Below are 16,455 nucleotides of genomic sequence, written 5' to 3'. Positions count from 1 at the left end.
CATATTACATTAATAAGCTCTTCATTTAAAAACATTTGAGAAAGAGATTATAAAGGACCAAAATAAAAAGGACCAAATAAAAAATAATTATGTATTACAAAGTTTGATCCATTCTTGAAGTGTAGCTGATTTATATCTTTCAGAAAGATACATAGCATATGGTCATGAGTCATGCCAGTACATTTAATCTTTTCTGATAGTTCACAAAATGGGTAGGTCTATATTACTCTTGTGTATGTCATTCAAACTTCAAAACATGTTTTTGGAACCCTACATCAGTGTTCCAGAATTTCAAAAGAAATAGTTTAAGAAGATTTTAATTACATAATATTGAAATTAGTTTGTCAAAAAAGAAAAGCTTACATGTAACAGAAAAGTTAGCACTTGCTACCCACTCTCATGCCCTGCCTTTCTTTCTCACTTTAGGAAACAGAAAGAGGGGGAGGAAGCAAACATTCTCCTTAATAGGTATGTAGCACAATATGGGGTTTGGGCATTAATTTTATTTCAGTTCTGTCACTTATTAGATAAAGAAACTTTAGTGATTATTTCTTCCAAAACTTTATTTTTAGAAAAAGTAGACTGTAAATGTTTGCTTCTCTTGCCTTTATATCATCTAAGAGATGATCTCAAAAGCTCATTTAATTCTCACAAAAATACAGTGCCATACCGATTTTATATATAAAGGAACCAAAGAGAAGCTAGAGACTTGCCCAAGTTCACATACTGGTGAATGACAGTCCCTGACCCCAAGTGAAATGCTCTGTTTCTTCGGCAGAAAAGCCATATTAAGAAGGCACCCTTCATTGAGCTAGATGAATGAGTAACCTACTCCTCTACAAACTACCCACTCATTCAAACTCAATAAGCAGTGAAGGACACAATCTTAAGGGTAGGTATTCTCTTTCTGTTGCCCTTTCCTACCTCTTAGTAGAGAATGCTAGCCATTCTCAGTGGAACAAAGACTGGACATTTCTCTCGTTTATGGGAAAATATGGATTTATCATAAGAATAACTATTTTGAAATTCAAGAGGAAGGTGGCTAAACCTAACATTTGGATGAACAGAAAAACTATTACTATTTTTGCTTAGTCTGTAACTTGATGAGAATAATCTATTTATAGGTAGGCTCTTATTACTTATGGAAGAAAATTTAAAATAAGAATTAAACAATTTTAAACAATATATCCAGTTGCTTGGCCAAATCTTGCCAGTGGGCTGGTAGACCTCATTGGCCAAGCTTATTACCAAGTTCTACATGAATGCCCTAGTGAAAGACAGCTGACATGCCTGGGAACCATCAAGTGGAGAAGTACAACAAGGACGATGGAGGATGCAGTCTAGACAGTTAGTTGCAAGAGGATCAACCAATTCTGTCAGTACCCCAGGCGTGCTGACTTCTCAAGGAGGGCAAATAAGTCAACAACATTCAGAATTCCTAAGTTCAAGAATAGAAATCTTTACAGCATTTTCTGCCCAGGCTACTGTTCTTTAAAGGTTTTATTTATTTATTTGAGAGAGAGAATGAGCAGGGGGGGGGGGTGGTCAGAGGGAGAGGGAGAAGTAGACTCCCCTCTGAGCAGGGAGCCCAATGCAGGGCTCAATCCCAGGACCCCTGGATCATGACCTGAGCTAAAGGCAGATGCTTAACTGAGCCACCCCGGTGCCCCACCAGGCTACTGTTCTTTAAATGTGGTCTGAGATTATAGCCCTGCCACATTTTATTAGTTAATAACCATAGCCTTTTGAACCCCCAGGAGAAAGTGATGAGGATAACAATGATGCATCTGACTACGGTCCCATTATGACTGCTAGTAAAAAGCAATACCACCGTTCTCTTTTATCAACAGACCACATCTATTGCTAGATCAGCAAAAATACCCCCACAATCAGTAAAAGAAAATCTTGGTTAGACACAAAGTTCATATTTCCTTTAGTTTTTTGCCTTTAGGAGAAAAAGAGTGAACAGAAAAAAGGCTAGTTAAGAAGGAAGGAGGCATGAGGTCATAGTTTCAAACTTCAAAGTTAACTCCTTTTTTCTCTGTACAGAAGACAGACCCTGGGGCTTACATCAGAGCAAAGGTAGCCAAGATTGAGAAAAACGCTGTAAATGCAGTACAGAAATCATTGCTCTTATCTCATGAAATGAAAAGTTGGGTATATTTGATGCCAGACCCATGATTTTTCTTTTTGCAAGCACAAAGGAGGTGCTTCTATACATACCCTTAACTTCCAGTAATAATTACAGATGCTGATGTGAATTTGACTCAGCATTTAATTCATGTTAGTTAAAATCCTAAGCTTTTTAAGAAGACAAAAAATGAGTATAAAGTTTGATTTCTAGCCCACACCAAGAACCCACAGTAAGCCAACCAACTCATTCCTTGCATGGTGAAGCCAGGCTTCCTGTGTGGGATTGGGCCCAATACAACATTTGTGAATATATGTATTTCATCCTGAAGAGGAATGGAGGAGGAAGAATGAGGAGGGTCCATTCTTTATTTTCCTCTCTACTGCAGGGTTAGGCTTGTTACTGAAAGTATAGGGCTGTTTTTGTTTTGTTGTGTTGTGGGTTTTTGTTTTTGTTTTTTTTGAGAGGGAAGTTTTTTTAAACCCCCAAATTTCACTACAATTATTCTCATAGAAATCAAATCTTGTAGGCAGAAAATGAATGTTTACGTGATTTATTGAAGCCTCGCTGTTATCAATAGGCATTTGGGAAATTTTATTTCATAATGTGCCTATTAAAGGGCTAATTTCCATCCTTCCCTTCTTCCCTTTCTTCCTCCCTCCCTCCCTTCCTTCTCTTTCTTTTTTTCCTTTCTTCCACTTCACTCAACAACTGAAATCTTGCTGTTTTATGTGACAACTTATGCAAAGATTTCTTTTTTTTTTTTTTGAGAGAGGGTGTGCATGTGTGTTGGGGAGGAGGGGCAGGAAGGACAGAGGGAAAGGCAGAGGAAGAGAGAGAGAGAGAATCTTAAGCAGGCTCCATGGCCAATGCAGAGCTCAACTCGCGGTTTGATCTCACCATCCTGAGATCATGATCTGAGCTGAAATCAAGAGTGGGACACTCAATCGTCTGAGCCATCTAGGCACCCCCAAATATTTATTTCAAATAAAATATTTTCATTAATTTCATGAAACACTACTTTTTATACGGGAACACTGAAATGAAGATCTGTTCTTCACTACCCATGATCACCTCCTGTCTGCCTTTTTTAGTACCCTGCTGGTTTCTTCCCCGGAACAACGCTCCCTCTGCACTGCATGGGGCCTCGGCTGTGCTATCAATCAGCGATACTCCCCCGACTAAGGGGTAAGAAAATGACTCAAACAGGGTCGGGCAGACTCTCCCAAGAATCTGAAACTTGTGTCCAGCAATGGAAGGAAGGAAAATAGTTCATCATTTCATTGCAATAACGTGCCCTAAAAAAAAGTGGTCACTGTTTCCTAGAAATTTTACTCAGGGTGTTCCTAGAGTCCCATCCTTTTCAAAGCTTAATTATTTAACTTTTACTTTAACGATATGAGCTACTTTGTTACCTACCAGTAAATACATTTTTTTTTTTTTTTTGCTTCAATTGACATTGGCCAGAGAAGTTTTCTTTTATTTGCAACCAAAAACCTCTAACTGATCAAGATGGAGTAGTATGGGCAGTAAGAATGTGTTCCCTTTCAAAACATAGTTTTGGGTGCAGTATCAATAGAACAACCTCTTATATTTATTAAGTAAATGACCTTTAAGCAGCAGAGAAGTATTTGGCTTATTTTTCCAAGGGATCTAAAAACACCCAAACAAACAACAAAAATCTAGGCTTTTTATCTCAGTCATTTTTCAATTAAATGCACTGCCCTGGGGTGCCTGGGTGGCTCGGTTGGTTAAGGGTCGACTCCTGATTTTGGCTCAGGTCATGGTCTCAGGGTCCTGGGACTGAACCCTGGGTTGTGCTCTGTGCTCAGCGGGGAGTCGGCTTGAGGATTTCTCTCCCTCTGCCCCTCCCCTCTCTTGCTTTCTTGCAAATAAATAAATGAATCTTTAAAAAAATAAATAAGTGTGTTGCCCAATGTTCTATAAATAAGAGAACTTAAAATATGAGAGAAATTTACTGTGGGATATACTGGGGGGAGTTCTTTTTATCTTGCTTAGAACCTACTATGTTTCATTTCATGACCCATTATAAAGACGCTGAAAAGAGCAGTAAAGAAAATATTCTCACTGTCCAAACATGTTTGACTACTACTAACACCAAAAAAATACGTGTAAATTTCTTAACACAGAGATCTTTATAAAGTTAAATCAAGCCCTGATGCAAAGTCTCCAATTTTATATGCTTTGAGGTTTTTAAATGACAGTTACTTTACCTTCAGTGGTTTCTGCTTATAACCTTCCAAAACAAATGTTGCTGAAACCCACTGCAGATTTACTATGAAATACTGGGAAAGTATTAGTCCCACCATTCTGTCATGTAATACATATTTTTTTTCCTTACAGCCAACACAACAATATGTTTTCTGTGTTCCAGTTCATTTCACAACTTGTCTTGAAAAGAAGATGCTGGAATAATCTAGGTATAAACAGCTATTTTTGAGCCAATGTGCATTCACATTCTCTGGAGACAGAAAGTTCTTCAGAAAGAATTACTTGAAGACACTAAGGTGCACATTCTGTTGATTAAGCAATTTAAGAGGGGGAAAGTTAATTTCCTATATGCCTTTTAATACTGACTTAATACAGTGGCTTACAACAACAGAAATGTATTATCTTACAGTTCTGGGGGTCAGAAGCCTGAAATGGGTCTCCCTGGGCTAAAATCAAGGTGTAGGTAGGGTTGCATTCCCTTCTGGAGGCACTCAGAGACCATCCATTTTCTTGTCTTTTCCAGCTTCTAGAGGATTCCTGCATTCCTTGACTTGAGTCCCCTTTCCATCTTCAAAGCCATCAATAGCCAGCAAAGTCTTTGACATGACTTCACTCTGACATTGTTTCCTCTGCCTCCCTCTTCCATATTTATGACCCCCGTGATTGGGTCCAAAGTGGACCCACCTAGGTAATCCAGGGTAATCTCCCTATCTTAAAGTCAGCTGATTAACAACTTTCATCCCATCAGCAATCTTAAATTCCCCTTTGCCATATAATATGGCATATTTACAGGTTCTAGAAATTAGGATGTGTGCATCTTTGTGAGCACATTATTCTGCCTACCACACTGACCTTTTCTTTTCATTTTGTGAATAAATGTGACTCCAAAATGTCTATAAGAACATAAAGTATGAGAGTAATTAGTGTCGACTAGCAAGTCAACACACCTGCCTTTAGCAAAGTACTGTATTGAATGTCAAACACATTCACATGTGGCTTTGCAGATTAGTGTCAAAATTGGCCAACCCACAGGAAATCGCTACGATGTCTGCTTTAAAAGTAGAAAATCAAGGGCACCTGACTGGCTCAGTCAGAAGAGCTTGCGACTCTTGATCTTGGGGTCGTGAGTTTGAGCCCCACGTTGGGTATAGAGATTACTTAAAAATAAACTTGAAAAAAAATTGAAAGTAGAAAATCAATCGGGGTGCTTGGCTGGCTAAGTTGGTAGAGCATGCGACTCTTGACCTCGGAGTTGTACGTTTGAGCTCTATGTTGGGTATAGAGACTACTTAAATTTTAAAAATCTTAAAAAAAAAAAGGAGAAAATAAATCAAATAAAGCATTTCACATTCTTTATTCTCTACTCAAAACAATCATGTAAATAAATGGTGTCATGGTAGATAGAACTAAGATTCAGTTTCTCAAATGTCTTACATACTTTCCTAAAAGCCAAAGTCAATGACATCCAAAGCCTTTTCTTACTAGGATTTCCTCCCGCATGTGCCCACTATCTTCCTTCTTGAAAGTTTCTGCAGCCTTCACTTCTAGGCCACTACATTCCCCTGACCCTCTTTACAATTGCTTTTTTGAAAATTTCAATCATCCTTTTTCTTCCTTTAACTTCTTAACTGTTGATGTCCTCCATATTTCATCCTCACTTCTCTCCATCAGGCCATGCCTTTTTGGTTCACGGGACCCTATCAGCTAACCTCCAAGCACAAAACAATTCAGATATATTCCCTGCCCTCACCTCTTTCACCTAAGCTCCAGACCATCCACTACCCACCAGACATCTTGTCCTGAATGTTCCACAAGCCCTTTAAAGCTCCATATATGTATCTAAGACTGACCTCATCATCTTCAGCTTAAAATTGCTTCATTGCTTATTCTTTTGTTTCTTTAAAGATTTATTTATTTGAGAGAGAGAGAGAGAGAGTGTGTGTGCGCAAGCAGGGGGAGGGGCAGAGAGAGAGGGAGAGAATCTCAAGGAGACTCCCCACTAACCATGGAGCCCGACACAGGGCTCGATCTCACAACCCTGAGATCAACACCTGAGCCGAAATCAAGAGTCAGACGCTTAACTGACTTAGCCACCTGGGCGCCCTGCTTATTCTTTTATTAATCTCTTCAACAAATGTATACTATGACTGAGCCATTGTTCTGTATCAGAGATACAGACACTAAGGAGAGAACTACTGTTTTAATGAGCGTAGGTAAACAAACAACTATGACACAAAGATACAAAGGCAACAATAACATAGGGGTCGAAATTAAAGGCCCCATCTACTCAGTTCTCCAGCAAAAAGCCTTAGAGTGATCTTCGACATTTTCCTTTCACAACTCCCTCCACGTCTAATCAGAAAACAACTTCTATCCCTTCTACCTCTGAAATGTTTCTTGGATTCATTCTCTTCTTTCTATTCTCCTGCCCAGTTCAGGCCCCCAACAGCTACTTCCCAGATAGTAAATATAATTTTCTAATGATCTCTCTTACTTAACTTATTCCCCAAGCCCCTATAAATCACAAATACGAGTATCATCGATATTGCTATCAGAGTCTCTCTAAAAAATGGAGCTGTTTAAAATCCTCCACAGTCTGGCTCCAGTATGCTTTTCCATCTTTGTCTTTTGCTATACAACCCCCCACCCCCACCCCACCAAAACTTGCATGGCGATTTATCTGCCTAGACCTCTGTCTCCTGAGTAACAGTAAGCTGCTGGAAGACAGAGTGAAGTTCTACTCACTTTGTATCCTGAACCTGACACACAGTATGTGCCCCATAAATGTTCATTAAAAATGGAATTTGGCCAATAATGTGTATCTGGTCAATGGCATCCCCAAAAGTATCCCAGAAGGACTCTGTATGATCAGTTACTCCACGAATGACCATTTCTGAATTAAGTTAGACTAAGATGGCAGCTCTGAAGGGCTTTGTGATTTGGCTGCCCTTTGTTCCAAAGGCCTTATGTCTTGTATCCCACAATTTAGATGGTAAGTTATCTGGGATTTCTAGTCTCACTTCCAAAAGCGTCCTTGTATTAATGTAAGTAGGGGAAGCAGAATTTGTCTGTCCAACTGTTTCCTATGTGTTGCATGAAGCAGTTGGAGATATGGCTTTAACACTATTTGAACGTGCAAAGGGTCAAGTTCCATGCCTTTCCAAACAAGCATGCCTCACTTTAAGGAAGCAGGGTGTGGTGGTTCTTAATATTTGACTTTTCTATAACCATAAATTCCAAGCCTTAGACATTAACACTCCTAAAATAACTTTCTTTATCACATGTAGATTTCCTTGCTAAGCTGATGAATGACTATTTCAGCACCGACATTTCTGCTTCTGCAAGATTATCATGTTTACCTAGCAATGGAGTTTTGCTTACTTCTACATGTTGTGCACTTACTTCGGAGGTTAGCACGCTTTTTCTGCAAAAGGCCAGATAATAAATATTTCAGGCTCTGCGGGCTATACAGTCTCTTTTTTACAACTACTCGACTTCGCAGTGTGAAAGCTGGCACAGACACAGGTCAACAAATATTTGCATCCAATAAAACTTTGATGACAAAACAAACAGTGGGCCAGATTTGGCCCATGAGTTGGTAGTTTACCAACTCCTAACATATTTTATAAAAACGAGTGGAAATTGAGAATAGAAGTGCAGATCCCAGTAATACAGATAGAATTCAAAAACTAAGTTCAATGAAAACAAAGCTAGAAATCTTTGGAAATGCTTAAAATGGCATATCAGCAGCCTCTGCCAGGCTTTTGGTAACTTCACACTATGTGCTAGTTTTTAAGAAAGGAACAAAATAATAAAGACCAGGTATGAAGTGGTAGAAATATTTTGTAGACCCTCTATTTAAGAGACAAGGCATGACTGGAGTACATACACACACCCATCATAGCTCCTCATTAATGGAACTGATTTTGTAGCATGCAAATTTGGCTTTTCCTAATTAAATCTGCACAGCCTCTTCAGAAGCATGTGAAGAATGAGCTGTTTAACAAACCACCACAAAATTACTATGCTCAGTCCCTGGTGAGGTCTTAACCCTCATCAAAGTTGTGGCACATTTCTACAAGGTAAACAGCTGGTAAAACTGAGTAAAAGCCAACATATGACCCTGCCTAGAAACACAGTAGAACCCGTGCAACACTATTAGGGTAAATAAAATAAATAATAACCAGAATCAATGTAGCTAGAGTCCCAGGCCCTAATGATTATCTTAAAGTTTTGCGTTACCTTGACCCTGGACAATGGCGCAAAAATAAGCAATGACCAGCAGAGCTGGAAACGGCCAGTTTTGCATGTTGCACTGAGAAATCTTCATTTTATCCTCTGCTTTTCACATGGGATGCAGCAGCAGTCCTGGAAATAGAGAGCAGAGGAAGATTTTCAGAAGCCTGAAAATGAAGTATATGTAGTCATCCAGGACAGGCAAGCAAGCCAACCAACATGGATTAGTAATGTCAGGAAGTAATTCATTCCCTACGGCACCATATATTTCACTCTGAAATATAAACTGATAAGAGAAAATTTTCTGAGATGATGCTGCAAATGGGGAGAATGGTATGAAATATGTAGGAAAAGAAGTTCAGAAAGTCCTCAGTGACTCTTTGTAAGGCATACATTGTCCAGGGAGTTTTCCAAATGGATAAATTCCAAAAGTTTACCTAAAATGATCATTGTCATCAGACAATCACAATTTCCTTGACAGTAATGTGCTCCTCCAGTATTTTTCACATAAAGTTAAAAGTTCTACTGTTGCCTTCTTTTGCCTACAAAGTAAAGATGATATATGGGACCTTTCCTCTGGTAATCAAAAAGAACGTGAAAAAACACTTTGTGCTAATATGGAATCACTATTCTGCTTCTATTTCATTGGGCTGAAAAATCCATAATCCTTTCATCTTTTCTTATAACTTTTTTTTTCTCTCATGTGTGAATCTAAAAACAAGTCCAGGGTTTTCTTTTTCACGAGGAAATCAATGAAAGAAAAACTGTAAGAAAAAGAGAGAGAGATGAAAAGGGGAAAAATGTAGGAAAGGAAGAAAAGAAGGAAGGAGGAAAAGAAGCAGCATGGAGAGAGAAGAAGCAAGGGTGACTGGTTGGTATTTATGAGGCTAGTCTACAAATTCTTGATGACAACTCTATTATAAGCCATTACCGAGGAGAAATTCTGAGTTCTTTCACAGAGAGTAAAAAGACATCTCAAAAGTTCTCTTCTACCCAGGGCATTTTTTCATTCATATATTCATTCATTCATTCTCCAATATTGTTTCACAAAGGATCTGAGGCAAATTTCAGATAAATAGCAAATAATGTTTTTAGTATGTCTACTGTGATATTTGAGACATATTTAATTATAAGGTTTATTAGCGCAGAGTTGTATGATCTCTCAATTTAAAACATATCTTTCTTGGTTACAGTTCCATTACCACTATTAAAGTAGTGTATTTCTGACTTCTCCTGTCCCTCCAGAATGGGGGAGAATCTATATATTTGTCCACCTTGCAGTTTTTTTGAGAATAAGCTTTTTTTTTTAACTTGTCAATATTATGGGTTTTATTTCTTTATTTCTGCACTTATTAGGAATTGCTTCTTTTTGCTTTTCTGCTTTTATTGTTTTATTTGTTTTTCATTGTTCTTTGTAATTTTTTTGTTGAATCTTAAAGTAATATAATATGGTTCTTTATTTGAGGCCATTAATTTTCCTCTGAATATGCTTTGGCCACATCACATAAGCTTTAATTTCTTTTTTTAACTGAAGAGTTATCTCAGTGAATATAGCGAAGTATAAGTCTGTGAACTCTCAAAGCAATATGACTGATGCACTTAAATCTCTGAGATCCTGGTGTTATTCCAGAGTAGTACAGTGACTCCAGAGGAATAAATAATTGTATTTCCTTCAAGCAATTGTTCAAAAAAATTTTTTTTGGCAAGTACTTTTTTTATAATACCTAATGACAGTGTGTACAACTCTTGTGTTGCCAGTAAAAGGGAGATCTGTAACTTTATAATCATATAAATAATCAAGTTAAGATTCTATCATGAAAATTAAAGAAGGTACTCAATTGTATCTAGGGACCCAAAAAATATCTTCCTCTATCAGCCTACCATCGTTTCCAAATGCTAATTACAAAAGAATATTTCCTTGGATTAAGACATTCACATATTGGCAGCTCCTTAAAATTCCTAATGGAATAGGTAATACATTAAGTGCCTATCCTAAAAGAATAAGCAACACATTAAGGGATTAACATATATATTTATTTTATATATATTGAGCATTTTAGCATGGGTTGATTCACTGCAGATTAGTAAACCAACCATTTGTCACAACCCAGAGGAAGTTGGGCAAATGGTGAATAAATTTTGATGAATTAAAGGAAGAAAGACCCTGGGGCATATATAGAACCCTCACTCTACAGAGGCAAAAAGAACAAGATTAGGTGGATTATCCAAAGGGATGTGAGTAGCATTTATGTAGACAGAAGGCATGAATACAGAGGATTTGAAAAGATATGGGAGTAGGCTTCAGCCCTATTGCAACCAGGAAATCAACAAATCTGCCAGTCACTCAGAGAGCTGTCCACTACACCCCAAAAAAACCATACCAGCAGAATCACTCTCTCAACTCAAATAAATATTCTAAGGTTTTGTGCCCCAACACTATAACCATAGGTTTTAATCAGAACAAGGCAAAGAAAAGGAGAAGTAAGGAAACACGCCACATCTGTGTTTCCGGCATACACTTTAATCAGGGGACTTTTATCAGATACCACATGACAGTTTTTAGCATAGGAGAAAAAGATCCTTTTACAAGCCATAATCCAAAAGCCTTTCTCTGTTCTCTTCAAAATACTACAATTCCTATGTCCAGGTGTTTTGAAGCAATAATTAACATGACACATTGGACGTTAATCTGCATCTTATAAAAATTAATTTTTTAATGTTGCATTTTTAAAATTTATTTATTTTTAAAATTTTATTATTTTATGTTAATCACCATACATTGCATCATTAGTTTTTGATGTAGTATTCCATGATTCATTGTTTGCGTATAATACCCAGTGCTTCATTCAGTACGTGCCCTCTTTAATACCCATTGAATCACAGATCTGTACCTCTGAAATAAATAATACATTATATGTTTAAAAAAAAAAAGAAGAAGACTATAGCAGGAAGAGAAAAATGAAGTGGGGTAAATCGGAGGGGGAGACGAATCATGAGAGACTATGGACTCTCACAAAATTTAATTTTAATTAATTAACTAATTAACTAATTCTACACTACTCTTGGTAATTTCTTTTTAAAAAACAGTATTATTTATATGGAAAGAATTGTATCCATAGCTCATCTTTAAATCTTCCTTTTTATTGTTTACTTTAAATTGGGATGAGTAATACCATATTGAGAGAAGTGGAATTTTAGTTTTCCCAAGGTTTTCTGCCAAGTCTCCAAATTTTTGGACAGTAAAATAGGGGCAAGAAAAATCCTAATTCCTATTAAAGTGCCATGAGATACTTTAACATTTACCAAAATGTCAAAGCCTAATTTGTTGAAACTTTGCCTAAAAGCCTGCCCAACACAAATAACTGCCTTAATTTTTTTTGCTGTTGTTTAAAAACATGTTAAAAATGGCCACTTAGTTCTAAGTTCAGAAGGTATAAACCCAATTTTGGGAAAGTTGATAATGTTTAGTACAAGTTTTCTCAAAACACTGCCACAATTTCATAGTCAGTAATTTCAAACTATCCCCGTTAGGACTAATTTGCCCTTCTTCTACTTCATGTGTTTGTTTTATTTAATGTCACTTGTGTAGCTGAGTTTAATAAGGAGCAAAGGCTCTGAGTACAGCCAGTTTTATCAAAATTCCTTAAAACATTTATTCTAAAGTTTTTGTAAACCACTCGTATACATATACAAACACTTGCACAGACTTACACACACATATACATTCAAATCTTGGATAATGTTCTATCCAATGAGTGCTGACTTACGAAAAAAACTATTAACTTAAACAAAATTGTTGCTAGCCATCTGGCATATGGCCTTAAGAGACCTTAAGAGAGTGTGTTATTTGTAGTATTAGAAACCAAAGCTCTCTACTTGGTCCTAAGGAAAATACAAAACGTTATACTACATAATCCCTGCCCTCAGTGATCTCACTATTTTATTGAAAAGAAAGACCACCAGCAAATACATTGCAAATCTACATAAAATAAGTATGAAATAGAACAAAGAGTTAGCACAAAGTGGTGGTATAAATAGAAAACTGGGAGGTAGGAAGACAATCTGCCAATAATTTGTTAGGGGTACTTGGCTAACTGGTTTAACCACTTAGACTTGGTTTCTTTATACAAAATGTGCAAATTAACATCTACTTTATCCAATGATTGAGGTAATGCAGATAATGTACTTAGAACACAGATAGCTCTCAAAAAGTTCTACTTCATTTCATGTTAGCAATGGGTTGAAGGAACACGAAGGACAAAGTAATGATAACAATCAACAAATTTACTACTTGAGTATATACTAAAGGAGGAAGGAAATCCAAGAAGTCTTTATCTACCCCATCATATTAAGGTGTTGGGACTAACTTGGCAAAAGGCTTAGGCAAAAACTGAGGACCCAGATAATGATAGAGACACAATTATTTGCATGGGTGAACTGCTTTAAACTTTTCCAAATATATTCCTACCCATATTTTATCATTTTCCAGATGACAGCTCTATATAGATTCAAAATAATCAACCATATGAGGATGTGGAAGATTTGACTTAAGAGCAACTCATAGACTTAAAAAAAAAAAAAAAAAAGACTTAGCAGTTCTAGTTGACAAGTTCATGCAAAGAAGATTTAAAAGAATTGGGGATGTTGAAGCATGTTTTAAGCCTAGGAAAAATCAGAATCAGAGGCACGTGATGAATGTCTTCAAATATTTGAAGAGCTTTCATGTGGAAAATAAAACAAGATATTTTGTGCAGCTTCTGCAAATCAAACTTGAATCACTGGACTGACCCACAGAGATGTGGATTTGGATGTAAAAATTCTCCACACTTAGAACCGGTTCTCTCTTACTAGAAATTCAGAGGCAGTAGCAGGTTAGGTTTTGCCCCTAACAGATGCTATAGAAAGGAAGGGTACCTGGAAAATATGACCTCTGAGATGCTTTCCCCAACCCTCCTTTGTTTATACTTTAATGTTCACAGTATACAAGGAGACTTTTACAGTCAATCAATGATCTAGGTTATACAGATCTGTAGATTAAAAAGCAAAGACTAAAAACAGATCTAATGTATTACCCAGCATGTTGACATTGTTTACCATTCCTTATTTCTTCTCTCCAATGAAAATACCACCCTCCTCACATCCAGAAGAATCAAAGAAGTTTCCAGGATTGGCTAATGAGGTCTACTTAAAAACAAGCCCCAGAGGAAGTTAGTAGTTATTACTCTTCTCTGTTAGCATCATGACATAGTAGAACACTTCTAAGTTAGGAATAAAGAAAACCTCGTTTGGGTACTATTACCTGGGTGATTAGCCTTTCTCTCCCTGAGTGAACTCCTCACTGGGCATGGCATTTTGACTAGAGATCAAGTGGAAAGCCAGTCTTATTAGCATAAAGAATCAAAGAGCAGAAGAGTTCAGGAACTCCAGAGACTGGAAATTGAGAAGGGACATGTTCAGAAAAGAGTGAGCCACAGTAAGGAGAAATAAAATCAGGATAAAAACTCTCCTCAAATCCTTGATACTTCAGAATGATAAAGAGTCAAGAATCAAAAAAACTTAGCCATCGTAAATGTGTGTGCATTTAATAATAGAGCTTCAAAATACATGAAGCAAAAACTGATATGGAATGGAATGGAAGGATGGAATAATAAGCAAAGCTAGAGATGTTAACACTCCTCTCAGAAATTGACGAAAAACTAAACAAACTATCAGTAAGAACACAGCAGATGTTAGTAACTCTATCAATAAATTTATATTTATTGAACATTACATCCACCAACTGCAGAATGCACTGTTTTTTTAAGTGTACATAGAAAGTTTTATAAAATAGGCCACATTCTGGGCCATAAAATGAGACTTAAAAAAATGTCAAAAGTTTGAAAGTTTACAGAGTATGCCTTCTGACAGTAACAGTATTAATTAGAAATCAACAATATTAAAATATCTTTACAAATTCAAAAACTGGAGATTAAACATGTTTCTAATTAATCCATAGGTCAAAGAAGAAATGAAAATGGAAATTAAGAAAAATATTTGAAAGGGAACAAAAATACAAAGACAACACATGAACATCTGTGGAATGCAGCTGAGGGATTAGAGAGAAATTTCGAGGTTAATATATTTACATAAAAAGAAGAAAGATTTAAAATCAATGATCTCAATGTTCCACCTAAAGAAGCCAGAAAAATAAGAGCAAATTAAATCCAAATTAAGTTGAAGAAAGGGATTAATAAAGGTAAGAGTAAAAATCAAAGAACTATAAAATTAATATTAGTGAAAATTAGCAAAGCCAATATTTCCTTCTTTGAAATATTAATAAATTGAAAAATTTTAAGAAAGAGTGATCAAGAAACAAAGATCAGAAACACAACTAACAATACAAGGAAAAAAAGAAATTATATCACTACATATTTCACATGAAGAAAGGAAAAATATTAATAACTTTATGCCAATATGTCCAACAATTTAACTTAATTGGAAAAAACCCTTGTAACACTCAACTTGCTAAAACAGACACATGAAAAAACAGAAAATCCAAACAGCCCTCTATTATAGAGATTGAAAAATATTAACAAACTAATGGTTGCCAGAGGGGAGGGGGATGGATGTTGAACAAAATGGATAAAGGGGAGTGGGAGATACAGGCTTCCAGTTATGGAATGAATAAGTCATGGGAATAAAAGGCACAGCATAAAGAATATGTCAATGACATTGTAATAGCAATGTATCAGGACAGATAGTAGTTACACTTGTGGTGACCATAACATAATGTATAAACTTGTTGAATCACTCACTGTCTTGTACACCTGAAACTCATGTACCATTGTGTGTCAATTATACTCAAATAAATATTTAATATATATATATATTCCTAAAAAGAAAATCACAATCCAAATGCTTTCACTAGTGAATTCTATCAAATATTTAAGGGAGATAAAATATCAATCCATGCAAACCTTTTCAGAAAACAGAGGTGAGCTAGCATAATCCTTTTATCAAAATCAGATGTCATTATAAAAAATAAAAATTACAGAATATCCCTCATGAACATAGAAACAAAAATCCATTCACCAATATATATAAAAATAATAAAAATCATTACCAAGTGGGGTATATTCTACAAATGTTATGACTAGTTAATATTTTAAAACAATATCATTCTGCATCTTAGACCAATATATAAATAAATATACATATCATCTCACTAGAAGCATGAAAAGCAGTTGAAAAATCCACTACCCATTCATGATTAAAAGAAACTCAGCAAATAAGAATAGAGGGTAACTTTATCAATCTGACAAAGGGCATCTATTGAAAAATCATTTTAATGGAGAAATATTGAATGTTTCTCTCCTAAGATCAAGAATAGGACATGGATATCAATGCTGTAACATTTTTATCATTTCATTCAGCATTTTACTAGAGGTCCTAGCCAGTGCAATAAAGAAGGAAGGAAGGAAGGAAGAATGGGAAGGAAGAACCAAAACTGTATTTTTAAAATCAACATGATTTTTTGCACAAAAAATCCTAAAGAACATATAAAAGAAAAAAAACCTACTTAAACTAATAAGTAAATTTAGGAAGTTTGCAGGACACAGATCAATAGGCAAAAATTAATCATGTTCTAGCAGCAAACAAATGGAAAAGAAAATAGTTTGTAAAATTCCATATACAATAACATCATAAACACAAAATACTTAGAAATCAGTAAGACATGGTATGTTCCACATTCTTTGGTGTAAAAACCAGAAAAAAATACAAATCTGAATTCCTAAGAGAAACTTAAAAATGCCTAAATACACAGAACAGTATACCATGTTCATGGATTGAAAAACCCAATTGTTAGGAAGTCTTCA

The 16,455-nt window shown here is 36.0% G+C and overlaps 1 protein-coding gene across 1 annotated transcript in view; it reads right to left on the bottom strand.

Annotated features, from left to right (window-relative positions):
- The window catches only part of COL14A1 (collagen type XIV alpha 1 chain), a 209,517-nt gene that overhangs the window by 186,165 nt on the left and 6,897 nt on the right, over positions 1-16,455 (bottom strand). The window contains exon 2 of the mRNA XM_032415699.1: positions 8,606-8,731. Coding sequence (XP_032271590.1) covers positions 8,606-8,693 — 88 coding nt within the window. The 5' untranslated portion in view covers positions 8,694-8,731. The remainder of the gene's footprint in view (positions 1-8,605; positions 8,732-16,455) is intronic.

The sequence above is a fragment of the Phoca vitulina genome, unplaced genomic scaffold (assembly GCF_004348235.1).
Source record: "Phoca vitulina isolate PV1807 unplaced genomic scaffold, GSC_HSeal_1.0 scaffold18, whole genome shotgun sequence".
NCBI classification, from domain to species: domain Eukaryota; kingdom Metazoa; phylum Chordata; class Mammalia; order Carnivora; family Phocidae; genus Phoca; species Phoca vitulina.
Note: the sequence above shows the minus strand (reverse complement) of the source record. Positions and strands in the feature narration are given on the sequence as shown.